The sequence below is a fragment of the Sordaria macrospora genome, chromosome 5, assembly GCF_033870435.1.
Source record: "Sordaria macrospora chromosome 5, complete sequence".
NCBI lineage: Eukaryota > Fungi > Ascomycota > Sordariomycetes > Sordariales > Sordariaceae > Sordaria > Sordaria macrospora.
In genome coordinates, this window is record NC_089375.1 from 819,036 (window position 1) to 844,541 (window position 25,506).

The 25,506-nt window shown below is 52.5% G+C and overlaps 6 protein-coding genes across 6 annotated transcripts; 5 read left to right on the forward strand and 1 right to left on the reverse strand.

Annotated features, from left to right (window-relative positions):
• Nucleotides 1-754: 754 nt before the first annotated feature.
• On the reverse strand, nucleotides 755-2,193 carry SMAC4_08437 (uncharacterized protein). Its single transcript, XM_066090797.1, has 2 exons — nucleotides 1,619-2,193; nucleotides 755-1,552 (listed from the first exon to the last, which is right to left on the reverse strand). Exons 1-2 carry the CDS (start codon nucleotides 1,871-1,873, stop codon nucleotides 977-979), a joined length of 831 nt encoding a protein of 276 aa, XP_065947093.1. The 5' UTR covers nucleotides 1,874-2,193; the 3' UTR covers nucleotides 755-976.
• A 187-nt stretch (nucleotides 2,194-2,380) lies between these two features.
• SMAC4_08438 (uncharacterized protein) lies at nucleotides 2,381-4,188 on the forward strand. Its single transcript, XM_003347386.2, has 3 exons — nucleotides 2,381-3,059; nucleotides 3,129-3,388; nucleotides 3,456-4,188. The coding sequence occupies exons 1-3, from the start codon at nucleotides 2,838-2,840 to the stop codon at nucleotides 4,051-4,053; spliced, it is 1,080 nt and encodes a 359-aa protein (XP_003347434.1). The 5' UTR covers nucleotides 2,381-2,837; the 3' UTR covers nucleotides 4,054-4,188.
• Nucleotides 4,189-5,105: 917 nt separating this feature from the next.
• On the forward strand, nucleotides 5,106-8,959 carry SMAC4_08439 (uncharacterized protein). The gene is made up of 3 exons (XM_003347387.2): nucleotides 5,106-6,736; nucleotides 6,799-7,997; nucleotides 8,078-8,959. Exons 1-3 carry the CDS (start codon nucleotides 5,523-5,525, stop codon nucleotides 8,128-8,130), a joined length of 2,466 nt encoding a protein of 821 aa, XP_003347435.1. The 5' UTR covers nucleotides 5,106-5,522; the 3' UTR covers nucleotides 8,131-8,959.
• A 5,834-nt stretch (nucleotides 8,960-14,793) lies between these two features.
• SMAC4_08440 (uncharacterized protein) lies at nucleotides 14,794-17,570 on the forward strand (the record flags this gene model as incomplete). Its single annotated transcript, XM_003347388.2, has 2 exons — nucleotides 14,794-15,382; nucleotides 15,470-17,570. 2 exons carry the CDS (start codon nucleotides 14,794-14,796, stop codon nucleotides 16,855-16,857), a joined length of 1,977 nt encoding a protein of 658 aa, XP_003347436.1. The 3' UTR covers nucleotides 16,858-17,570.
• A 920-nt stretch (nucleotides 17,571-18,490) lies between these two features.
• Nucleotides 18,491-21,769, forward strand: SMAC4_08441 (uncharacterized protein). Its single transcript, XM_003347389.2, has 5 exons — nucleotides 18,491-18,758; nucleotides 18,902-18,980; nucleotides 19,042-21,069; nucleotides 21,124-21,344; nucleotides 21,414-21,769. The coding sequence occupies exons 1-5, from the start codon at nucleotides 18,630-18,632 to the stop codon at nucleotides 21,543-21,545; spliced, it is 2,589 nt and encodes an 862-aa protein (XP_003347437.1). The 5' UTR covers nucleotides 18,491-18,629; the 3' UTR covers nucleotides 21,546-21,769.
• Nucleotides 21,770-22,532: 763 nt separating this feature from the next.
• Nucleotides 22,533-25,499, forward strand: SMAC4_08442 (uncharacterized protein; the record flags this gene model as incomplete). The annotated part of the gene is made up of 1 exon (XM_003347390.2): nucleotides 22,533-25,499. One exon carries the CDS (start codon nucleotides 22,533-22,535, stop codon nucleotides 25,497-25,499), a length of 2,967 nt encoding a protein of 988 aa, XP_003347438.2.
• Between the last annotated feature and the right edge of the window lie 7 nt (nucleotides 25,500-25,506).

The following is a 25,506-nucleotide window of genomic DNA, read 5'->3' on the forward strand; positions in this document are numbered from 1 at the left end:
GGTCTAAGTCCTTCATCCTGGGCCAGCTATCGAGGTCCTCTCTTCCACTTTCAATATGCCGGGGGACATTAAAATGAACAACGTTCTTTTCGGAAGTGAACAAGTGGAAGTGATCGGAGAACATGTTAGCCGAGGGTTTCAGAAAGAAGTATCTCTATTTCTCGACAGATGGGCTGGAGAGCGGATTATCTGAATGTCGAGTGAAGTGTTACATGTCTGCCCTCACAACGTACGCATATTAAGTTCACGATGACATTGATGATCAAACGACCGTTCAGGAGCTAACCGTGTTTTATGCTTTCAGAACGTTGCCGTAGTCCGAATACCCAGACTTTTTGATCCCCTTATTCGTTGTTCAAAGCTTGAATACTCCAAGCACTCACCATGAATTTCCCTTGCTTAATCAAGCGCGTCGGGCCAAGGTGTGGACCTTCATTATCTCACAGCTAAAGCTTGTAATGTCAACAAAACGGGCGTTGTCCGAGAAAATCGAGTCCCGCTACAGATATACTTTGTTTCTTCATAACCATGCTCGAGCCCTTGTCCTGTGAGTATATCGAGATCACATCTCAAGGCTAAACTCGACTCCTTTTAGAAACCTTCATCCATACCACGGATGCTCTTTGTAGAGGTAGGTCTACAATGAAGGGACGTTGTGAATGATGCTTTCGCCTCACAGAACCCTACGGCGCCTGGCCTGAAGGTTATCGGAGCTGGCATGACCGGCTTGGGGCTCGAACATCAATAGCAACAAGCTCTAGTTCGCGATCAATTCATTACTAGAAGTGCTTCCCATGGGATGCCGGACAGGAGGAGGGAATCTTGTCCTGTGTCCAAGCTTGCATTCATGCAGAGACAGCAGACAATACGGGCGTTCAACCTGACATACTGCGTTGCGAAATAACGTTTGTATTGATGGTGTCCTCCCTGGCTCGAACCCTTCACATCCGGACGGAAATCCCCGTACTCTCCATCCTCAGAACGCCCCTCTAACCTCATCAATCAATTGCTGACCCAACGGTCTCCTCCTGTTTTCTCCCTCAACAACCGGCTGCGCTCCCGTAGCCACTCCAGTAGAAGAAGCCCCCTCATCCTCCAGCCTCCGGCGAATCCCATCAAACCTATCGTTCCTCTTCTGAGAGCGAAGACCAACCACCCACCCAGGCACCCTCCATCTCGACACCGCCGCAGGCAAGAGATCGTTGCGCCACAAATACCCCACTACCCAACCGATCACGGCACCGAGGAGAGAGCCAGGCCACTGAAAGAGGGCCAGCTGCAAGGCCATGAGATACCTTGTCGACTTGTCTGAGAAGATGAGCCCGCTGGTGTCGTCGCTGGCGTTGGTTGGAGGAGGACTAGTGGATAGCGCGACCTTGTACTTGTAGATTTGCGGGATCATTGCGTGGTACTGCGCGAGAATGGCGAACAGGACGGGCGTTGGGCCGGCAGGGATGTAATCCAGGGCGCCGAAGGAGAGTGGACGTATGAACACGGAGAGGAAGAAAGGTGGAAGGATGGCGGTGATGAGGCCGGCTATGACAATGAAAGACTATTTTGACGTCTGTGGTGAGTATCACTGACGGTCTGTGAGGTGAGGAAAATAAGAAGTACTTACGGCATATTTCCTGGACCCCCAAAACCGCTCAACCATTCTCATGTGGTAAAGGGACATGGCTCCAAAGAGGACCTCGGATGAGTTGGTGTAGCATAGTTGGTACGTGAAGATGCGCCATAGTTGTCCGTAGCGGAGGAAGTGAGTGCCGATTGAGATGTAGAAGTAGTGCTTGATATCAAATATGCTGGCGGCGATGGAGGACCCGACCAGGCCCAAGACCAATGCCTTGGTCACTGGCGCGTCAGTGAAGGACATGATGTGTTTATCTGGTCCCGGGCTTTTTTCTGATAATTTCCAGGCCGTCACGGAGGATCAAGACTGCCCAAGCCTAATGTGACGAGCAAGTTGGGTTGTTGAGGTGAGCCTTGCGCCAAGAGATGACCGAGACCGTATATAGTCAGGTAAGTACCGCTTTCCCCCTTTTGAATGTGTCCCGTCTCTTGGGATATGGCAGGCAATCAGATGTACATATGAAGAAGGTTTTAGGTTTTTATTTTCGGAGGACTCGTGTCAACCGAAACACTTGTCCAGATGCGCCGGGCAGTCAGGGCAGTGGTGTTTAGGTTTCAAGGGGTGAAGAAGAGTGTCGAAGTTGAATGGAAGCTGTCGGTCGTTCCTTCTTTATCGCCGGCCGTCACGGTTCCTGGCCAAGACCCGCCGATGACATGTGTCCCGAGAATTAAAAGTGGGGCCACAAGCGGACTTCAACCCTGCCTGCCACGGCCGGGAAATGGAGAGAAATGATAGGACCACAACGAATGGAAAGCCTCGGAGTGGCATTCTCTCCACTGTGACTCTGTAAGTTACCTGACCGGATTTCATGTAGAGTTCAGTAGGGTACGGCGTCCACAAACAAGCTGTGCTTTATCATTCTGTCTTCAGCATCAACACGAGAGCCTTTTTACCCTTCTCCGTGCTTTGCAATTATATCTTGTTCACTGCATATCGTGCCTCCATTTCTCCAACTTTGGCTGCCCATCGAACGCCCGTTGTGCGCATCGTCGATCCGGCGCTAGAGTCCCCAGAAAAAGTTCCTTCGGAGCTTCAATTTGAACTTCCACTTCAGTCCCTCCATTCTGGGTCCCTTTGGAGGCTGATCCCGTCCAACCTCAGGTCTCCACGCCCTCGTCTTCTCAATCCCCCTCCCATATTCAATAACGGATCGACCACTTCGCATTACTGCATCTCCCGGCCCTTGTGTGTGCGGTAATTCGGCATCATGTCTGATCTCTATCTCTCCCGCATTCGAAACTGGTTCCTCAGTTCGCCCCCGGCAGAATGGGCCATCAAGGGACTCCGCGAAACCCTTATCGGCGCCTTGAAGCAGGGCCCCATCCCTCGCCACGTGGCTTTCGTTATGGACGGTAATCGAAGGTATGCCCGGAGTCACAAGATCGAGACCATTGAGGGCCACCATCTCGGCTTCGAGGCACTTGCGAGGGTACGTTATCATTTACGCGGGGTCCCTGAGTTATGGGTCATGTTGACTGACATGTGATTGTATCATCAGGTCCTCGAAATATGCTACAAGTGCGGTGTCGAGGTCGTGACAGTTTACGCTTTCAGCATCGAGAACTTCAACCGCCCAAAGTACGAGGTCGATGGCCTGATGCAGCTGGCAAAGGTCAAGCTGGAGCAACTGATTCAGCATGGAGAACTACTTGAACGATACGGTGCCAGCGTCCGCGTGTTGGGCGAGCGTGATCTTTTGAGCGACGATGTGCTCGAGGTTATCGACCGTGCCGTTTCCACAACCAAGAACAACAAGAAGTACGCATTTCTCGTTACTGTGGCCCTTCCCAACCAGGTAACAAGTTAGCTGACCAAGCTCTTCTAGGTGCATCTTGAACATTTGCTTCCCATACACATCCCGAGAGGAAATGACGACAGCCATCCGTTCCACGGTCGAGGAGTACTCGAAATCATCCGCCCCGAAGAGCACGCCCTTCTCGCAGACGCGCATTACACAAAAGATTATGTCCAAGCAGGGAGACAAGAGCGAGAAGAGCGAAAGCGACAACTCGTCTTCGGGACAAGAGCCGCCGCACAGCCTAGCCGAATCAGACGATAATGAAGACTCCATGTCGTCCACCACGACACTATACCCAGATTCCCCAGGCCGCGTCTCCAAGGACGGCTCCAACAACATTACCATATACCCCAACGCCGAGAACATCACGGCCGAGACGATCGATAAGCACATGTACACGGCCGACTGCCCACCGCTAGACATGTTTGTGCGGACCAGTGACGTGGAGAGATTGAGCGACTTTATGCTGTGGCAGTGCCACCAAGATACCCAAATGTTTTTCCTCAAGTGTTTCTGGCCTGAGTTTGACCTGCGGCATTTCCTCCCTGTCCTGCTGGAGTGGCAGTGGCGGCAGAAGAAGAAGGCGATGGAGGAGGGGCCTCGACAGCGGGTCAAGGCGGCCTAGATGGCTGGTGTTGATAATACCCCAAAGTTGTGCAATCCGTTGGAGCGAAAAAGAGTCCAGTCGATTTCTTTATTTTAGATATCTTAGCAGCGTATAGAAACTCCAGGGTCGAGAGGACCCCGTTCACATGTTACGGCTTGAAAGAAGGGCTCAAGATTTGTATTTTCGACCAGGTTCGTACATCTGCGTATTTCACATCACCCGCATGAACATGTCCAGGAAGTTTTGAATCACAAACCAAGCATTAAGTCTGGATAGCCTTTTTGTGTTGTCATATCATGTCTTCCGGCTGCTCAAGCATGCGCCCGATAACGGACTTCAAATCTTCAAACCCAGGCGGCAGGAGAATTCGACGAATTTCCTCACTCAAAACCAAATCGAACGGGCAAGTTTATTACAAGAAAACAATAACTCATCACTGCTAACCCAATTCGACAAATGATGAAGCAGCTGGTCGGTATGCCTTTCATGGTCGACCTCAATGGCTCGGCGATAAGACAAGGCCTTATCTTATCGCATCCTCTTCCTGCCGCCAGTGACGTATCGGAGGTCTCGAAAATTTGGAGTCAGCCAATGAGAGGCCGTACTGAGTGGCATGGCTCCTCGGGCACTCGAGCACTTGCCAGCCGGCAAAAGAGGAAGAGCTCGGAAAACTCAGCAAGCACGCTATTGAAGCCAAAACGACAGTGATATGACAGTGGCAGAATGCCTCGGTTATACCTGTGTACCTTTGGAGGTTATCTGCAGCTGCCATTCGGTTGGTTGAGATGCGATTGTTGCGGTCGCGGTTCTCGTCGGGGTGTCGATGGTGGGTGCCGCGACTGGAAGGTCCAGCGGCAGTGCGCCAGGGCAGCCAGGGTGTCCAGGTGCTTCAGCGCAGAAGACGGGAGAGCACACTGTCCCTTCAGGCAGTGGAAGTTCCCGCCCGCCCACCGGAGCAGGGCAACGGGCGGGAATGATCCCCAATCGCATCCATCTTTCTCTGGGCGGACACCCGCACGGCATTCGCATTCAGTCCCAAGTCGAAGTGGAAAGTCTCTCTTCCACACAAACACACAAACACCACACACACCCGACCACGGCCACCCTAACCTCCTCTTTTTCTGTCCAAATTCCCCAGGACTAGCTGACGCCCACGCATTTTACTTCGACGAGATATACCCACGGCGACATGTTCTGACACCTCTTTTGCAGCCCCGTACACCTACTCCCCTGGCCAGCAGTGATCAACGACTTCGCCGCCGTACTGCTTACCTGACTCTTCTCCGTCCCCGACGCCCCAGACACGAGCTGGAAGCGCCGCCACGAATTCTAGGGAGCAGAAGCAGAGTTAGATCCAGACCTACTCTTGCGCTTTGACGCTCCATACCCCTCGTCTACTTCCTGTCTCGTTTTACTTCCCACCTAATAAGCTTCTTTATCCAACCATCCACGCCGCGCGCGTCAGATACCAGACCTCTCTACCGACCATGAAGACGGCTAAACCTCCCGCGGCCGAGGCTCCCTCGGGGCCATCTGGCTCGAATCGCAGAGCACAACCCGTGCGACAGACGCGAATCAACCCTCCACGAACCAACTCCCTCAATCGAAACAACTCGTTCCCCAGCGGCCCTGCCCCGGAGCAGCCCATCGACATCTTCCCCGCCGTCACCCACTTCGCCGATGCCATTACCGCCCTGCCAAAGGAGCTTGTGCGGCACTTCACTCTCCTTAAGGAGGTCGATGCCAAGATCTTTGCTCCCGAAGCGGCCCTCTTCGAGCTCGTCGGTGCCGCTCTCAAGGCTCCCGTCCCAGACCGCACCCGATCGAATACCGATGGCAATAGTAGCGTTGCGCCGGCGTCGACGCCAATCAGTGCCCAGAACAGCGCCGGCGGACTGGTGCCCGCGAACGCGAACCCCGCTACGGTACCACCATCGAACACCGATTCGGCCCATGCCGCCGTCTTCGACCCTACCAATCTACCGCGTCGGCACCTGTTCAGACAGGCCGCCTGGAAGATACAAGAAATGCTAGTTTCCCTCGAGGAAAAGAACCACGTCATATCCACTGCGAACGATGCCCTTCACAAGCAGCTGTCGCGCATTGAGGAGATTTGGCCACACCTGGAGAACGAGTTCAGCGACGAGGCCAAATGGGGCAGCACTACACACTGGGCATACGCCGAGAACCGGGTTCCCAAGACAAACCACAAGGAAGCGGAGCGATCACGACGCGAAGGTGCGGCTACCCTCTCTGCCGCTGCCCAACAGATAGCCGAAGAAGCCGCTGCACGTAGTAGCGACAGGAAACAGGCGTTGGCAGCGAAGAAGAACAACAAAGGACAGGCCACTGAACCAGAGGCAGATTTAAAAGCACAGGAAACCACCAAGAAGGGCCCAGGGACCGGCAAATCCAGGAAACACCAGGCCGAAGCTACCCCCGTCGGACTCGGAATCGCCAATGGCACCCCGACTAATGGGGCCGAACCATCAAAAAGACGAAAGGTCAACAAGGAGCCCAAAACCAATGGAGGTGCCCCTATGGAACGTGCCATGAGCAGCGTCTTTGGCAATGGAACGGGAAAAACCAAGGCAACCGCGAGTCCCCGGGGATCCCCAGCGCCCGATGGAGCCGCCCCAGCCGGACCTACTACGAAGAAGCGTAAGGCGCTCCCGTCAGGAAGTGGACAGGCCAAGAAGAGGTATGTTTACAGCGCTTCTGCTTCCCTTACCTCACCTTATCATCCTAACCCCTGTGCTACAGCAGGACGAATGCCGCCAATTCACCGTCGGTGGCGGCATCTCCCCTTCTGGGATCTCTTCCTGATCCCAAGGCCGGACGTAACTCCCCCGTGCCACTTCCTCCTCGTCCGGCTTCGTCACGCGCACGTCAGAACTCTACCGCGTCTACCAACCTCCCTATACAGCAACGACCCGCGACCGCCACCACAAACAAGCCCAACGGGATTACACCGGCAGTAATGGAAGCCGTGGCGCAGAGCAAGTCAACTTCAGATGCGAAGGTACAAAAGGAAGCCGAACCCGTTATCGCTACGCCTGCCAAGACCGAGACCGCGAAGCCAGAGACAGAAATCAAGCCTCCTATCCCACCAGAGCCGGTATTCAACGCTGCCACAGCCAAGAAAGAAACTGGCAAGGCGGCGACTGTCCCAGCCGAAGAGCCGGAACCACCCAAGAAAAGAGCAAACTCGTTAGTAACACAGACAGCGATACTACCTCCGCCAATAAGTACTGTTGTGACAACCACCAAGAGCGGTCGCGCGAGCAAGCCGTCAACACCAGCGTTGGGTACCTTCGCCGAGGCTGCCAATGCCACCACAACGACTGCGAGGTCACGACCATCAAGGAACAACACTAATCAATCGGACAAAGACAGCAACGGCACTAGTGGAAAGGATACCTTTGGTAACAGTACCGTCACGGCATCAGGAGCCACGACATCAAAGCGCAGCCACAAGAAGGGCGCTTCTGCGGTCTCGGCCATGGCTGTCTCTGCTGCTCTTCAAGATGAGAAGCCAGGCAAGTCAGCCGCGGCTTCGGACGAAAAGAAGGACGTCAGCGACGAGAATAACGGCCGACCCACCACTAGCGGCCGAGGGAAGGGCGGCGCCGCTCATCGTGACAGCAAAGCCGAAAGGGCCTCGGAAAGAGACCGAGGAGGCGACCGCGACACAAAGTCTGAGACCGGCCACGGTCACGGTCACGGAAGAAGAAGTACCGCTGCGGCTGCTGCTGCCAGGGCTCAGCAACAGCAACCTCAGCAACAACGGCAGGAGGAAGAGGACGACGATGACGATGATGAGGTCGACGCTGATGAGCAGCGATACTGCTTCTGCAACGGAGTCAGCTACGGAGAGATGGTGGCTTGCGATGGAGACGGGTGTCCAAGGGAATGGTTCCATTTGGAGTGTGTGGGGCTGAAGGTGGCGCCCAAGGGGAATGGTGAGTCTTTGTTCTTTCTTTGTTTGTTCCGCTCTTTGTCATTGTCCGGATTTAAGCTAACCTGACTTGTGATAAAACAGCGAAATGGTATTGTGAGGATTGCAAAAAGAGGTTACGCGCTTCGGGCAGGTGAGGAGGATTTCAATTGTCCAATTAGGAGCGCAATGATCTACCTACTGAGGTAGTTGGACAGTGGCGAGCGGCCGGTGTTCACGTACATATATTCATCTTTTGCGAATGTACGACAACTCTGAAAATGATTGCAGTTCATGACTATACTATGACTTAGTCGGATGGTGAGATCCGACGCGAAAAGGGGAGACGGTGAACAAAATGGCGTTGCAATGATGGATATAATGACGAACGAACGAACCGACGAACGAACGAAGGCATGTTTGGATCGTAGACATTGTTGGTTGACGATTATCGATATGTTTTGTCTCCTCATGTATAGATGTTGTAGGCTATGCTCTTCTATCAATGGGCTGGACGCTTTTTCCTGTATTGTTTCTTCCCTGCATATACTATTCAGTCTTTTCTGCCCACTTTATCATCATGATATTTTCCCCAGACACCACTGTGAATAACCTCAATGCGCTCGACCTGGCACACCCAGCTCAAATATCTTGAATGCCCACCCACCCCTCTCATCCTGATCGTGTCTAGCATAGCAACAAATGGGTCCGTCTTTTTCTCTACAATACAATCTAACAACGCTGGTCTGTTTGTTTGTTACAAATAGCTCGGTAAGTACTCCTAACGCAGGGGACAAAAAAGTATTTATTCTAAACTGTCCCTTAAACCTCACAAGAGCAAGAGCAATATGAATGAATGGCTATGTACAAATTGAATATGTAATATAAGTAAAGAACCAGTGTGACAAATGCAAGCAAGGTGGAATTACGCTTTGGTTAGGTATGAAACACCAAGGTTGACTAGAGGTTTTGAGCTAACAAACAAACAAACAAACAAAACAGTAGTGGACTGTACACTTACAACCAGATACATCGCACCCTATTTCACGTCACGGACAAGTTCGATTATCTGTTGTGTAGGTTAGTTGATTAGTTCACCTCGACAAATCACCTCAACAACTGACAAGTCTGGATGCTCGCCAAGAACCCAAGAAAACCAAAAACGCACCAATATGTCTATACGACCTTCCCCTCACTTTGCTCACTTTGGTCAAGAAAATGTTATGTAACGTAAAATCCTCAAGAACACCGAAATCTCCAGTCCCATGGAACGGAGACAACTTGAACATTCAACTTGCAGCTACGTAGTATCTCCGTTACCTTCTATGCTAATGGCTGGGTTAGGTTCGTGATGTTCGTGATGTTCGGTATGTACCTGCATGCATCACATCTTCATGGGCACAGCTGGCGTCGTGAGCGTCGTGAGGAGACTATACACGTGTTTCTCAATCGACGATTTGATTTGCTTAACTGTATGTACTTCCCCTCATGCTTCCCACGTCTCTCACGTCTCTCATGCCTCTTTGCTCCATCGACGAGACGGCACATCAGCGACACATCAAAAAGGGCTGATGTTGGAAATGGAGATCATGGAGATCATACAGCTGTCGTCTGATCGTCAAATGTCAGGCTCTGGGTTGGATTGGGCAGGGTTGGGGTGGGTTGCCGCGACGTCTTATACGAGACAAAAAGATAAGATGCCCATTAGATAGATAGATAGATACGTCACAGTCATGATATGTCATGACATTTCCTGATGAGTTTCGTGAGAGTTTGTTGAGAGGAGACATTCGGGATTCGGGGATGAGAGTGGAGTGAAGTTTAGAGGGGGAGAGTATATAGGTAGGTAGGTAGGTAGCACACCATTGGATCGAAACATCCAAATATTATTATTATGTATTATGTACCGACCGGTGAGGATCGCTTCGCTTTTACTATCCATTGCCTGTCTCTCTCTCTCTGTGCTTTTTCTTTTCTTGGTTCTTCGTCCGTCACATCTCCCTGATCGACACCTGGGCAACATGGGGATTAGAATACATATTTCTAGCCAACCCAGCCGAGAAAGAAGAGGGAGCAAAGAGTAAAGACGGTCAACGGAACGACGCCCGAACGTCTTCACCCATCCCCGGCGCCTTCTGGCATTAGGGAGAAAAATGGTTGGTCAATGGTTCTTTCCTGTCAGGGCAGGGTGACAGGGTCATGTGAGCACTCGGCACCGCAAGCCCCAGGGGAGAGAGAACTTTTGAACTTTGGGGAAGCTGAGAAAATGTCTACTTTCGACACACAGTCCCCTTTTCTTTGTCGTTTCTCTATTTCTTTTTCATGCCCCCCTGTCCCCCATGGTCTTTTGGCATCCTCCCGTTGGCTAAAAAATGTTGTTCGGGTGACGGGAGGGAGGGAGAGAACGAGGAAGATCTGGCCAAGACTTTAGGAAGTGCCCGAAAACCTGGGGTAAGTGGTACTGTGGTGTACTGTGAAAGTGTAAAGTGAAAAGTCGGGTGGATGGTCTGGGCCTTTTGTTATGCTTGTCTGCGTATCTGTAACGTTGTCTTGACTTTTGAAAAAGAATCGTGTGGTTTTACTTGACTTGTCCACAGGGAGAAAAATGCGGAAATCCATTGGTGAGTACTTGATCACTTGACAGCATGGCAAAGCAGCACAGAACGACATCGTCACCGTAACCTGGTATAACGTGCTGAACTATTCGGAAGGGCACATTCAGCACGCAATCCCGTATTTCCGTACGTCAGGCAGGAGGTCCTGATGAAAAGTGTAGTGTAGTATATAAAGAGACGTCAGCTCCGCGGAGATGGAAAAAGGGGAACGGTCACACGAATATGTAAAATGCAAATGTTGTGTGTGTGTGTGTGTTGGCTGTGTTGGAGGTGTTGTGCAATGATCGTTACCACCCTGTTGATGTGATGGACAGACTTGTCCCACCTTGGGATGACAGCACGAAATTCATTCCCAAGAAAATGTACGTTGCAGTTTTCTCCTGTTTTTCTGCAAGCTGAGAGTTTCTCCCCAAAGTGATATGCGGGGAAAGGGGAGGGAGAGGAAGATGAGGCTACGCTAGCAAAGTAGCGACAAGTGGTAACACAGCAGACGGGGCATGGAAGAACACCAAGACAAGACAGGGTTAGCTCGGGGCGGCTGCAAGCGGCTCCCCGGATTTTTCTTGCTGAATGGATTTGTTGGAGAAAAGGACGGAGACTGGAGAGAGTGACAGTGACGGTGACGGTGACAAGGGGTAAAGTGAAGGATTTCCACTGGGGAATCAACCAGAAAAAGACGGACCTCCCGTCGTTTGGGAAAAGAAGCGAGAACTTGCGGTGCGAATGATCAGGTGCACGTGAACAGTTCTGAGCCTCTCCCGGGATTGAATGAATGCTGGGACATTCTGGGCCGCACCGTTCGGATCGCTTGGCGTCACCTCATCAATGCCACTCCGTCGTCTCTCAGTGGTCTGCTTGATCATTCCATTTCGGCGCTTGGAAATTTTGGCACCGTTCGACTTTGTCTTGATGTCTTGGGTGATCATTTTTGATGGATGGCTGGCTGGCTGGATGGTTGAAAATTGAGTTTTTGACTTTTTTATGACACCTTGTCCGTCCGTTGTCAATAATCATCTAGACTGGTCATCTTGTTTTCCAATGGCGGGTTTGATTGGCCCATCTTCATTATTAAAGAAATCCTCCGACAACGGCGTGGAGGCGATCTTCTCAAAGAGGGCGAAGAAAGGGGTCCAAACGGTGTGTAAGCCCCCCGGATCCCGGGCCCCCTTGTCGCTCCCCACGTCAAGGTTCTTTTTTGATGAAAGCTTATTGCTGGTTGCTTGATTGCTTGTTGTCGGGGGCACCCGTACAAGAATTTTAATATAAGGGGCTACGTAGCTGCGAGCCTCTGGGAATGCGGTTTCGACCCTTTCAAGCCGACAGATGGAAGTTGGTCACGTCAGCCAAGGGTCGTGTCAGCCGCTGATCGCATCGCAACCGAAAGATGTCTTGGTGAAAGCCTGGACGTCAGAACATCATGGTATGTGGGCCAAGACAAGATGCGGGAATGATTCGAAATCCATCGCGAATTCGGTGTTTTCTTTATAACGGTCGACATGTCGGATGGTTGAATTGTGCACGGGATCGGAAATCTGGAGAAGCGCGAGGAGAAGGGCGGTTTTGATGGTGGAGATGTCACGGCTGTCATTCCGTTGGTGGAGAAGCTCGCTCTCGCCTTCAAGCCATTACGTACGAGTGCGTATCTTTGGTACGGTAACTGTACGGTACGTACCGTTACTGCTGACTTGTCAACCACCGCCACTTCACACCGGTGATGTTATGGCGTGTCATAGAAACTCGGGTAGTTTTGGTATGTCTGCACCGGCCGGCAACTTGAGCTGTTGAGCGACCATGCGGCAATCATGTCTTTGTAGGCATGTCTCCGTACGTCGTCGTGAGCGTGGTGTCAATTGACGGCTCCAACAATCCAAGATTTCTCCAGCAGTGCAGTCCAACATGGCAAAATGCCCCAGTTACTCGATTCGGACGTTTGGTGGGCGATATCCAGGCCCTGGTTGGTCCGCTTCGTATTTCCGGTCGCTGATGCTACAAGATCAACCAAGCCCGAGACACCCTTTGACCGTCAGTCACCCGCACAGCGCTGACAGCAAAGACGACGGCACAGATGAGGCGAAAATGAAAAATTTCTGCATTGTTGGCGGCCCGGTCCCTGATGACCAGCACCTGCACCACAGCTGGAGACGCCGGTCCATGTGGGAGACGGGAGCTGGAGGGTCTTGGCCTTTTGACCCAGTTTCCACCGCGTTCCATCTTTCGTGCTTCTGAGTGGTAGAAAAGTCCCAATGATTCCATGGAGCATTTCTATTTTTTGTAGCCACGATGGGCCCCACCGTCAATCGGTCTTCAACAGTAGCCCATTTTAACTGGGGCCTCCATGATGTGTCCAAAAAAGCCAAATTTCCAATGCCTGCCAAGGGTTCTGCATTCCCATCTGCAAAGGCACAGAGGGTGAGAGGGTGACTGTCAATGACCGTATTGAGGGGTCTGGCAACCACCCAGCTGGGTCCCGAATACAAAGTACACACCGGACTTCATTGGTAGGGAGTGCGCAAGTCTATGCAAGGCCAGGTGACAAAGGACATCCTTTCCTTGAATTCACGTTGAGTAATAAAAACGCGGACTTGGTGACAGAAAATTCAAGCAGCCCTCCCGGCACGGCATCTGCTGATTTGCCCTAAGTACCTTCCCAATCAAAAAAAGTAGGTCCAGTATTTAATGAGTTTTGTCCTTTTTTTCCACCACACCATCGAACCTGCTCTTTTATTCTGGCCGCTTCTTCTGCCGTCATTGTCATTGTCATTGTTTGTGCAACAGCAACCAACAACTATCCGCTTTACAAGTTTCCTGCCAACCGCGTACGGTAATCGAACGGCCAAGGACGAAACGAACGACCAAAAAAAGACGGGAATAGAACCTCCCTCATCCGACGAACCAACCCAACCACAAGGGACCGACCATACAAAGAAGGACCAGCGGAGGGGAACTTTAAATTACGTTCACCCGTGCGCATTTGAGGTCATATTGCGCCTACTTCACTCCTCGTCGTCCCCATTGGTATTAAGACGGTCGGCGCACGTTTTATACTGCCGGTCGTAATTTGTGGTAGCGCCAATTACCAGAAATCTCCAAATTTCCCCAGGTTTACAGAATTACAAGCGACACGGTACCTGTGGACGAGAGACCATACCGACTTCTATTTTCCGCTACTGTGCTCTCGGTCGCTCCCGATACGTAGCCTCTCCACAATATCCCTGGCTTCCTAGCTTTGCACTTGCCTCACTTGACAGCCGGAGAAGTTGGGCCACGAGCCGGTCTGGGCACTTCAGTTCTCCGGCAGCTTTCTCAGCAGCGAGCGGCAAGCGGCGGCGGCGGCGAGCGGGACCTGGGATCTCCGACCCGAGCGAGCATCGAACCTCAGCTCCCTGCTGCGATTGGCACCATCTGGGAGCCAGATCACGACTGCCTGCGGATCCAACTCCAACTCTTCCACTTTCATCAACTGTTTCCATCTGCAGTGCATTGCTGTTCAACACCATTTTCTTTCCCCGCATCACTTGCATCGCCCGGGACCCCCTTCAACCTCGTTCCTCTTACCTAACAGCACCATCCCTTGACTAATAGAAAAACACCAAGCGGCTCCCAAGCGGCTAGCCCTTTTTACCTTAACACCCAAAGAAAAAAAGTCCGGTCTTCCGCACGCCTGTTCTCGTGAGCTCGTGGGACCACCGCGCTTGGACACCTGCCTCACCTGTCGACTCCGGGTTACCCCAACTTGGCGAGGGGCGATCCAAGAACGGCTCTTTATAACCTCTCCGGGATCCAAGAGCTTCCTGACACCGACAACCCACCACAAGCGAAATACCGACTGATCCACCAACAAATCAACCTTCCCTGTCAAGCCTCGACATAGCTCCAACTTTTTGATCTCTCTGACTCTCCGACTTTCGTCCCTTGTTGCTCAAGAGCTCTTCCATCCAACCCTAACTTCCTCCGCTTGTACCCCCGAACTTATTGCGGCTTCATCTCCCCCCGGCCCCGCCACCGTCTGTGACATCGTCCCCCTTCTCCCACCAAAAGCAAAAAAAAAACCGAACAAAGGACGCCAAACAAGTCACCGCTTGCTGTCAACTATCGATTGTCCCGCCGTCGCACACCTGACCTCATAGCAATCTTACCATTGGGCTGGGCCAAGCCCCCCCCCCCCCCCCCCCCCCCTTGACCTTTCGTCCTCCTTCGTCAATCAACATGGTCATTCTGCATCACCTCAACAACTTCGCGGCCATGGATCACATCCAAACGCCAAGCCCTCCTATTACTCCTCCTGCCCACGAGGAGTGCCTCTCCCCAGCTCTCCCCTCCCCCAATGAGTGCAACGACAAGATCATGGGTGAAGCTCAAAACCGCCAGCCTTCTCCCGACAGGGCGTCGCGCTCTTCCTTCTCCTCTATCCGCGAGAACGAAAATACGCTTACCCAGACCTTCACTCACTCCAAGGTCTCCCAATTCGACGTCGACGAAGAGGTTGTTGACGATCGCACCCCCGAGGTCACTCCTGGCCCTTCGACTCTCGACAAGATCAACGCCTTCAACATGATCCAGACCCAGTTCCGCCCCCCAGTGACCCAGCCCAACAGCAGGCTTCGCGGCTATGTTGCCCCCGCCGACAGCTTCCAAGGATGGAAGGGAATCCAGGTTAAGGGCAAGCTTGCTAGCAGGAGCTTCGGAGACCTGACCATCTTGAATAACGTCTGGGGCAGTGCGCCAAAGGCTCCCCGAAATGTCACCATCAGGCCGGGTGAGGCTGCCATCGAGAGGCTTCCTGTCGAAATTTTGAGTACGCACCCGTCCCGACTCCATAATGCCCCTCCCCCGCTTGGCATCTGGGAACAACCCGTTCGCTAACCAACATGTGATCCGACAGGCGCCATCATCAGTCTCCTCGTCCTCGACATTCCCCCGAACGGCGTATCCCGGCGCAATATCGATCTCATGTCGCTGTTGCTGACATCCAAGACACTGCATTTTGCTACCTTGAGCACGCTGTACAGCCAGATTACGATCCCCCACTCGAGAATCTTCCACAAGTTCCTGACCCATATCGCCGAGCACCAAACGCTGGGCACAATCGTCCGACGACTCGACTTCTGCCACTTCAACCCTTCGCAGCTCTTCTCCACGGCCGCCGAGCGATCCCTGGCCCGCAACTTGACTTCCGAGACCTTGCTCCGATGCCTTGAGTTGACTCCCAACCTTCAGGAGTTCTTGGTCCAGGAGCACATCGACCAGGATTTGAGCGCGGATGTGTTGAGGAAGCTGTTTTTGGGTCTCGAGCGCATAGAGGCCTTGGACTTTTGCGGATGCACTTCGACATTCTTCAAGGATTCCTTCACGGCCATAGTGACGCCGGATTGGCCTGCGCAGTTGTCGGTTCGCCGCCTCTCGCTTCACAAGTGCTTGACACTGCCTTCGATTGTTTTTGAGACGATTCTTCCCCGGCTTACCCGGTTGACGCATCTTGATGTCGCCGGCACTCGCATCACTGATGCGGCCCTCATGTCGATCCCCTACACGGCCAGGATCACTCACCTGAATATCGCCAAATGCAAGTTGCTCTCCGCACGCGGCGTGATTGATTTTCTCGCCAACCACCCTGCGGCACAGGGTCTCGTATACCTGAGCTTGGCTACCGATGCCAGAAGCCACCAGCTCTTTGATGTCGAAGATATTTCGGAGCTGCTTCCCGTCCTTCCCAAGACGCTCAAGTCGCTCAGCTTGAAGGGAAGCAGGATGGATCCTTCGCACATTGATTTGCTCCGACCATTGACCAAGCACCTTGAGGAGTTGTCTATTGGCCGATCCCTCCTACTGGAGGATGTTAACCGTCTTTTTGTGCCGGATGAGACGGACGATGTTGATAAGCAGCTCGAATGGGTTCCGCACACGCTCAAGTTCCTCGATCTCTCAGACTTCTGGGGTAACGAGTTGGACCTGGTTTATCTGTTCAACAGCCGCTGTGCGATCATGAAGCCTTTCTCGGCTCCCCTTGAAGTGGTTGAGTTGGCCGAAGATGTTTTCCGTCGTGTGGTGAAGTCGTCTGCCACCTTGCAGCGCATGGGCTGGCGCACCTCAGAGGTCGGAAGCCGCGGATGGATGGTGCGACAGAAGTCTCAGGACCCCTCTGTGCCACGCGACGACGGCAGCCGCGGTTGGAAGATGGGCGCCGAGGCCTGGGGAATGAGAAAGATCCCCGTCGCGAGAGCTGAGGTCGGCGGCATGTACGGGAGCTTCATGTTTGGGCGCAAGCTTTAAGAGGCTCTTTTCGCATCCGCGATCAATCTGGCTCTCGTCAGAACCTTTTTTTCCGACTCCCTACTCACCTTTTCATTCTTCTTATCCCCTATGTTGGCATGGCATGGCATGGTATGACCGGCATGGCAAGCGAGCGATTTGGGTTTTTTTATCCCTCGGTTTTGCGTTCAACCACGGAGTTTTTGGGGTTTCTGATATCATTTTTCGCATGCCGAGAGCAAAGTCGTCGAGAGTTCCAATGTCCATTTTCTGCCAACGGATGTTTCGGTATTTGAGAGGGGTTTTCGCATCATGGACATTGCATGGAGTTTTTGGATGGATAGGCTTTTTCTGGTTTCTGATCAAAAAAGGGTTATCAAAAATTGTGCTTTGCATCGATGGACATCAATATACCAATAGCAGGAGTTTCCAAGGGGAAGGAATTGACTGTTTGGTATCAAGAGAGATAGGAGGAGGCAAATCAAACAGTTTTCTGATAACTGCTTTTTCGAAGTTGTGTGTATGTCGTGTATGTATACCGTTTTATTTCATTCAGATCGGATTTATCCCCCACACTGAACTGGCCAATAACTTCGGCAGAGGGACCTTCATGTCGCAGTCTCAACTGGACAAGCGGGCCTCATCAGGCTAAGGGATTGGCTATGACACGGGGAGATAAATCCGGTTTGAATGAAAATTAGCGGTAGCCTCAAGTGGAAGAAGGGATGGGGAGGGAGACTTGTGATACATTTATAAGCATCTTGGCTACCTAGGATTTGTAGTCGGCTTTAACAAGTTAATATACTTGACTACTTAGAACCGCCCAATTGAGCTATACTGCCACATGTGCCAAATGATATCCGAGATACAGATAAGATATCGGACTTGACTCTATATCGTTTTCTGGGGTGAGTGAGTAATTTGTATGTGTGATGGATGGCCACTGGGTGTGACCATTCCCGACTTTGGTACGACCCCGCGTGGGGGTTCGGTAGATCATCGCTAAGGTGGTCCTCTGAAAGCCCCTCCTCCGAATGACTGTTCCGTCAAGTAACGAGGCATTGAACGTATCGAATGGAGTTTGAAGTCTTCCTAACTGGTCCCTTGATGCATTCTGCCAGATGTTGAAAACCTACAAGTGACGTCACTGAGGCTGTTGATAGAGATGCAAGAGATGGTACCTGCTTTTCTTAAGGGTTGGGGTCCGTGTTCTTGGGCTGATCTTACTGCGGGTGAGCTTTTGGGGTTTGGGGATTCCAACCTTTATACCGTATCCAGGCTACAATAGCCCCCCGAATGTTTGTGGTATCTCGGTAAAAAGAAGCATTATAAATACCCAGAGATAAAGTCTCGACGAAGCATTGTTCGGACGTCAGCCGTCACTGCAATGAGAGGAAGTGAGAAGAGTACTGGATCCAGGGTTAGGGTAAGGTGAGCGCTTCTTGAAGTCACCAGCTGACGCTGTGATATCTGCCACTTCCAGCAGCTGGCAATGATGGCCGAAGCGTGCGTCAGCGAAGTGTGACTGGCTGGCGGCGGCAAGGATGCGGCGAGCATCCCAACAACTTGAGTGGCCACTGCCTGGCGCGGCGACGAACGCATGGTCCACCTGTGACCTCCCAGCGAACCACTGCAGTGCAGCAGCGCTCCAGGTTGACCCGAGACGCCTTGGAGACTCCGACGTCGTAGCAAGTTGAACCTGGAACTGAAAACCAAACCACCAACAAAACCTACCTACGAACAACGACTCGGAGTTGCACACCTAGCATTCCGCTTCAATCGGGTCATCCAAGATGGCGCCGAAACAGGACACGCCGTTCCGCTCGGCGGACATGAGCTTGGTCCAGCTCTACATTTCCAACGAAATCGGCCGCGAAGTCTGCAACGCCCTGGGCGAGCTGGGGCTTGTCCAGTTCAGAGACGTAATGCCATCCCATCCCGAGTCCTCCCCTGCCCTGTCCTGTCACCACATCACGAGAACCCACCAGCACCAACACCAACGTCAACAACGTCAACAACACCGCCAAACACCAACACCGGTTGCTAACAGTGTCTGTCAATACAGCTCAACTCCGAACTCAGTGCCTTCCAAAGAGCATTCACCCAAGATATTAGACGCCTCGACAATGTCGAACGCCAACTGCGTATGTCCTCTTTCTCGAAGACCAACCACATGGCATCATCGCTAACTCGTTGTGTGCCAAGGCTACTTTCACACCCAGATGGAGAAGGCTGGAATCCCTCTTCGCAAACTCGACCTCGACGTAGACACCCTCGCCCCGCCCACCACCACCGAGATCGACGAACTTGCCGAACATGCCCAGAGCCTGGAGCAGCGCGTCTCTTCTCTTAACGAGAGCTACGAAACATTGAAGAAGCGCGAGGTCGAGCTGACCGAATCGAGATGGGTCCTGCGCGAGGCTGGCGGCTTCTTCGACCGCGCCCACGGCAACGTCGAGGAGATTAGAGCATCCACCGACAACGACGACGCCCCTCTGCTGCAGGATGTCGAGCAGCACAACACCGCCGCCGATGTCGAGCGCTCCTTCTCCGGCATGAACATCGGTTTCGTCGCCGGTGTTATCGGCAGAGACCGCGTCGCTGCCTTTGAGCGCATCCTTTGGCGTACCCTCCGTGGTAACCTTTACATGAACCAGGCCGAGATCCCCGAGCCTTTGGTCGATCCCACCACCAACGAGCCTGTTCTCAAGAACGTCTTCGTTATCTTTGCCCACGGCAAGGAGATCCTCGCCAAGATCCGCCGCATTTCCGAGTCCATGGGCGCCGAGGTGTACAATGTCGATGAGAACAGCGATCTGCGCCGGGACCAAGTTCACGAGGTCAACGCCAGACTTAACGATGTCCAAAACGTCCTTCGCAACACTCAACAGACGCTCGAGGCTGAGCTCTCTCAGATCTCTCAGTCGCTTTCGGCCTGGATGATTCTCGTTAGCAAGGAGAAGGCTGTCTATAACACTCTCAACCTCTTCTCGTACGACCGGGCTCGCCGGACGTTGATTGCTGAGGGTTGGTGTCCTACCAACGACCTGCCACTCATCAGGTCTACTCTGCAGGATGTCAACAATAGGGCTGGTCTTTCGGTTCCGTCCATTATCAACGAGATCCGGACCAACAAGACCCCTCCTACGTACCTCAAGACCAACAAGTTCACCGAGGCTTTCCAAACAATCGTCAACGCCTACGGTACTGCTACCTACCAAGAAGTCAACCCTGCCATCCCGGTTATTGTTACTTTCCCCTTCCTGTTTGCCGTCATGTTCGGTGACTTTGGTCATGCCGTCATCATGCTTTGCGCCGCCCTCGCCATGATCTACTGGGAGAAGCCCCTGAAGAAGGTCACGTTCGAGCTCTTCGCCATGGTGTACTATGGTCGTTACATCGCTCTGGTCATGGCTATCTTCTCTGTTTACACCGGTCTCATCTACAACGATGTGTTCTCCAAGTCCATGACGCTCTTCGACAGTCAGTGGAAATGGGTTGTCCCCGATAACTACAAGAATGGTGACACGGTCCACGCTGAGCTCCGCGAACCCAACGGTTACCGCTACCCCTTTGGTCTCGACTGGCGCTGGCACGGTACTGAGAACGATTTGCTCTTCAGCAACAGTTACAAGATGAAGATGTCTATCATCTTGGGTTGGGCCCACATGACCTACTCGCTGTGCTTCTCGTACATCAACGCCCGTCACTTCAAGAAGCCGATCGATATCTGGGGTAACTTCGTCCCTGGCATGATCTTCTTCCAGTCCATCTTCGGTTACCTCGTTCTCTGCATTATCTATAAGTGGTCGGTCGATTGGTTCGGCACTGGCAAGCAGCCTCCTGGACTCTTGAACATGTTGATCTACATGTTCTTGCAGCCTGGCACCCTTGATGGTGGTATCGCTCTCTACCCTGGTCAAGCCACAGTTCAGGTTATTCTCCTGTTGCTGGCTGTCATCCAGGTTCCCATCCTCCTCTTCCTCAAGCCGTTCTATCTCCGTTGGGAAAACAATCGGGCGCGCGCCAAGGGCTATCGCGGTATTGGCGAGCGATCTCGTGTTAGTGCTCTGGATGATGATGACGATAACGGTCACACCAACGGCGTTCACGGTGACGAGGGTGATGATTATGAGGGTGCGGCCATGCTTACCCATGATGACCATGGTGATGGTGAGCATGAGGAGTTTGAGTTTGGTGAGGTGATGATCCACCAGGTCATTCATACTATCGGTGAGTTCCCGTCTTCTGGTGTTGGTTGATAATAGCGTGCTAACAAAAAAACAGAGTTCTGCCTCAACTGCGTCTCCCATACTGCTTCCTACCTCCGTCTTTGGGCCCTTTCTCTTGCGCATCAGCAGCTTTCTGCCGTGCTCTGGTCCATGACCATGGCCAAGGCGCTGGAAACCACGGGTATTGGCGGTGCTATCTTCCTTGTGGTTGCGTTTGCCATGTTCTTTGTCCTCAGTGTTATCATTTTGATCATCATGGAGGGTGTGTCTGCTATGGTAAGTCTCTTCTTTTCTTCATACATCATTGGTGGGGAGCATATGCTAATGGTTTTGCGCGAATAATAGCTTCACTCGTTGCGTCTCGCGTGGGTCGAGTCCTTCTCCAAGTTCGCCGAGTTTGGCGGATGGCCGTTTGCGCCGTTCTCGTTTAAGCAACAGCTTGAAGAGTCGGAGGAGCTGAGAGAGTACATGGGTTGATTGTTTTTTGTTTTTTTTTGCCTTTTTTTGTCTTTTAGGTTGTTTTGGTCCGTTCCGTTCCCTTTTTTTGGTCACAAATTTCATTAGAAGTGGTGAGCAATGAGCAAGAGCAAGAGCATTGGGTGTGTATCGGTGTTGGTAGTGGTAGTTGTAGTAGATGCATAGAGGAATGATATGGTATTGTTTTCCCTATTTTGATTCTCTGAGTTGTGTCACTGTGTTTCATCAATACTAGGTTGCAACGATGCGGTGATGTATGTTTTTCAGCTTGTTTTGTCTCGTCACTGTTCGTACTAATGCTAAGTTAATAAGGCCTTGAGATGCTTGTGGTCGTAGTTGATTACGACAGGGACGAGTCCGGCGACCACTACTTGGGGGGTGGGCAAGCGGGAACTTGTGTCATCCCCATTCATGTTCCCCTTCCTATCAAGTAGAAGGTTGAGGAAAGACCCCAACACTGAACCGCACCACAACCCAGAAGTATGTACGACGATAACGAAGAAGGCACAGGCGAAGACCAGGACTGTTGTTATCCCGAGGTCCAGAGCTGTGTTTGAGGCTCTCCCTCCAACCCCAAAAGGCTAGCCTCCCAGAGTTACATCGGATGACACACCAGCTACACAGTAGAGGAGGGGGAAGCGTCTTGGCATCGAGCGGCATCGGTCCTTCCCTTTCAGGTTACACCAGTCTGATTCTACAATTGATCCGGCCGATATCGATTCCACGACTTCACTTCACTCACTTGTCCTTCGGCTGCCGTACTGAACACATTGTTTTTCAGTTCACCTTCACTCATTCACTCACCGAAGTCGTTCTTTACCCTTTTCCCTGTTTTCCTATGCCCACAAACGGGTACCTACATTTCTCTCCTCCTCTCAACTGCCCTGTCATCATCCCTCCTTCCTCTCCCACCTTCTAGAACACTTCTCTTCATTCCCCACCATCTGTCCCATCCTTTCCGCACCAGGTCAAATTCACCAAAAGAAAATGAGACCAGCAACCAACCTCCGCCTCTTCAAGACGCCACTCAACCTCGTCATCCGCACCAGCAAGCGCAACACCAGTAGCAATGCTTCAAGCTCAGCAGCCACGACGACGACGACACAGGGAGCTCCTCTCGTAATCCGAAAATTTGCCCCTCGCAAATCTTGCAACAGCAACAGCAACAGCAACAGCAACAGCAACAGCAACAGCAACAGCAACAGCAACAGCAACACCAATAACAACCCCTCAAGCTCAAACTCATCAAGCTCAGCAGCCACACAGCAGCAGACGACAACAACAACAACAGCAACAACAACAAAGGAAGCCCCCCTCCCCATCCGAAAAGTTTCTCCCAGCAAAGCCCGTCCCTTACAATGGCTTCTAAGCGGTGACCAAGAGCAGATCCGCCAAGAAATAGAAAACCGCAGGATTCAGGCCGAGGAGACGCAGCAGCAGCAGCAGGAACTGGAAAAGCGGCGGATGGACGCTGAGGAGAAACACGAGGGGCTTTTGCGGAAGAAACAGGAGCTGGAGCAGAAACTAAAGCTAGTGAAAGCCAGGACAGGGCTGGAGGAAGAGGGCCAAGGAAGGACGCCGGAAGTGAAAGATCTCCTGGAAAGGGAAAAGCGGCAGCGGATTCTGGAGCTGGCGATCACGAGGGTCAAGAGGAAGTTGGTGAATCTAGAAGTAGAAATGGGAGCGAGAGAGGAGGGGGAGAGAGTGGGTGTTAGGCTGCGACGGGAGGAAAGGCGGGAACGGCAGGAACGGAGAAGGGAGAGGGTGGTGGTTGTGTGGAAGGTTAAGGGGGAGCGGAGAGTTGAGGAGAGGCTGGGTGAGGGGTTGAGGAAGCGGGATGGGGAGGGGGAGGGGGTTGGAAGAGGTGGGACTGAAACAAGAACAAAGGGGGTGAGAGTGAGGGTTGTTGGTACTGGTGCTGGTGCAGATATGGATATGGAAGGACTATGGGGGGAGGATGTTTGGGGTGACGATTTTTGGGATGAGGAGGTGTCACAACATCAACAGCAACGGCAACAAGCGAAACAGCAGCAACAAGAACCTAATGTGGCGATTCTACCCCTGACGCATTACCTCTTGAGAGATCCAGATCCCACAGATCCCACATATCCAGCTCCAGATCTTGATCCTTTCGAAAGATTGGAGATGGCAGCACGGATAGAAAGGGAACGGAAAGCGGAGAGCATCAACGGTGATGATGGATGGGATGACTGGGGAGAGGGACAGGGACAAGGACAGACTCAACAGGCTCACGAGACTCAGCAGACCGAGGAGGGTCTACCCCAAATACATCCCCTCCCAACACATCCAGATCCGGATCCGTTCGAAGTGTTGGAGATGGCGGCACCGGTAGGACGGGAACGGAAAGCGGAGATCATCAGTGGTGATGACGAGAGATGGAGTGTCCTGAGACTGGGACAGGGACAGGAACAGCAAGCTTGGGAGACTCAGTGGGCTGAGCAGACTCGGGAAGCTCAGGAAACTCAGCAGACTCAACAGGTTCTACAGGTTCAGGAACAGCAAGCTGAGCAGGGTCAACAAGAACAGCAATCTCAGCAGATTCAGGAAGCTCAGCAGGTTCAACAGGCCCAACATGTTCTACAGGCTGAGGAGGCTCAGCAGCATAAGGAGGCCCAGCAGGCTCTGGAGAATCGGGAGGGCCAGCAGACCCAGGAAAGTAAAGGGCTAGAAATTGATGACAGGAAACCGAATTCCAACAAAGCTGGAGCAGTACCAGTGGGAAGAGTCGAAAGGAAGGGTCGGTTGCGCAGTCGAATGAGTGATCTCAAGATTGGATCGGGTCCAAGTGAGGATGAAGTTAAGGTGGGAAATGATCTTGCAGAAAATAAGACGGCGGCGAAAGAGGCTCCTCAGATAGAGACCTCATCATTAGCATCAGAGTCGACACCGCAACAAGCAATGACAGCTACCGAAGAGCCTCAAGAAGCCCCACCAAAGATAATAACAACAAGAACACCAACAACACCAACAAAACAATCACAACCGCAACCAAAACCACAACTACCCTCAAAAGAGCCACCACCCCTCACCACCCACCGCCTCACCCTCGTCCCCCGCCCCGACACCGACCTCTTCTCCCCCGCTCCTCCTCCCGGCACCCTCCTCATCCTCGCCTGCAGCGCCAAAGCCGACTGGCGCGAAGGAGTATCCAACTTTTTGTACACTCATTATCCCAAAGCCCACTACATGCTCAAGGCGCATTGCAAGTCCATCTCCACCATTACTACATCATCTTCCTCTCAAGACCAAGATCAAGACCAAAATTCCCAGTCCATCGACCCCGTCCAAGCCCACAAAGATGCTCTAGACAAGCACCAGCGAAACCTAGTAGGCACGGCATTACTCATCAAGCCGACTCCTGCTGCTTTTGCTGCTGCCACTACCACTACCACTACCAATACCGACAAAAAACAAAATGAAAACAACAAGGACCTCCCCTACTTCATAGGCTGCCTCTTCCTCACCAAAGAATCCTCAAAAGCCTACCGCGACCCACCAGTAGCGATCCTCAAGGCGACGCGGACGGCAATGGCGGATCTGATGAGGCAGGTGGCCGAGCATAAGCAGACAGTGGCGCAGTGGAAGAGGATGAATGGCGGATGGGCGAGGAAGGTGAAGGGGAAGACGACGGTTGTTGGGCCGGAGATGAGGATGGCGAGGCGGGATGTGAGTACTAAGTTTGGGATTAAGTGGGAGATGATGAGGGAGGTTTTGGAGGGGTTGGAGGTTGTGGGTTTTGAGGGGGTATCTGGGAAGAAAGGAGATGGGGCGGAAGGGGGAAAAGGGGGGGAGATTCCGGTGGGGGTTTTTGATGAGTTTGTTGAGGGGCAGGGGATATGGAAGGGGAAGGGGGAGGGGATGGGAAAGGGAGAGGGAAAAGAAACGGGAAACCAACAGTATGATGAAGAGGAACTGGGCACGACCTGGATCTGAATGAAAC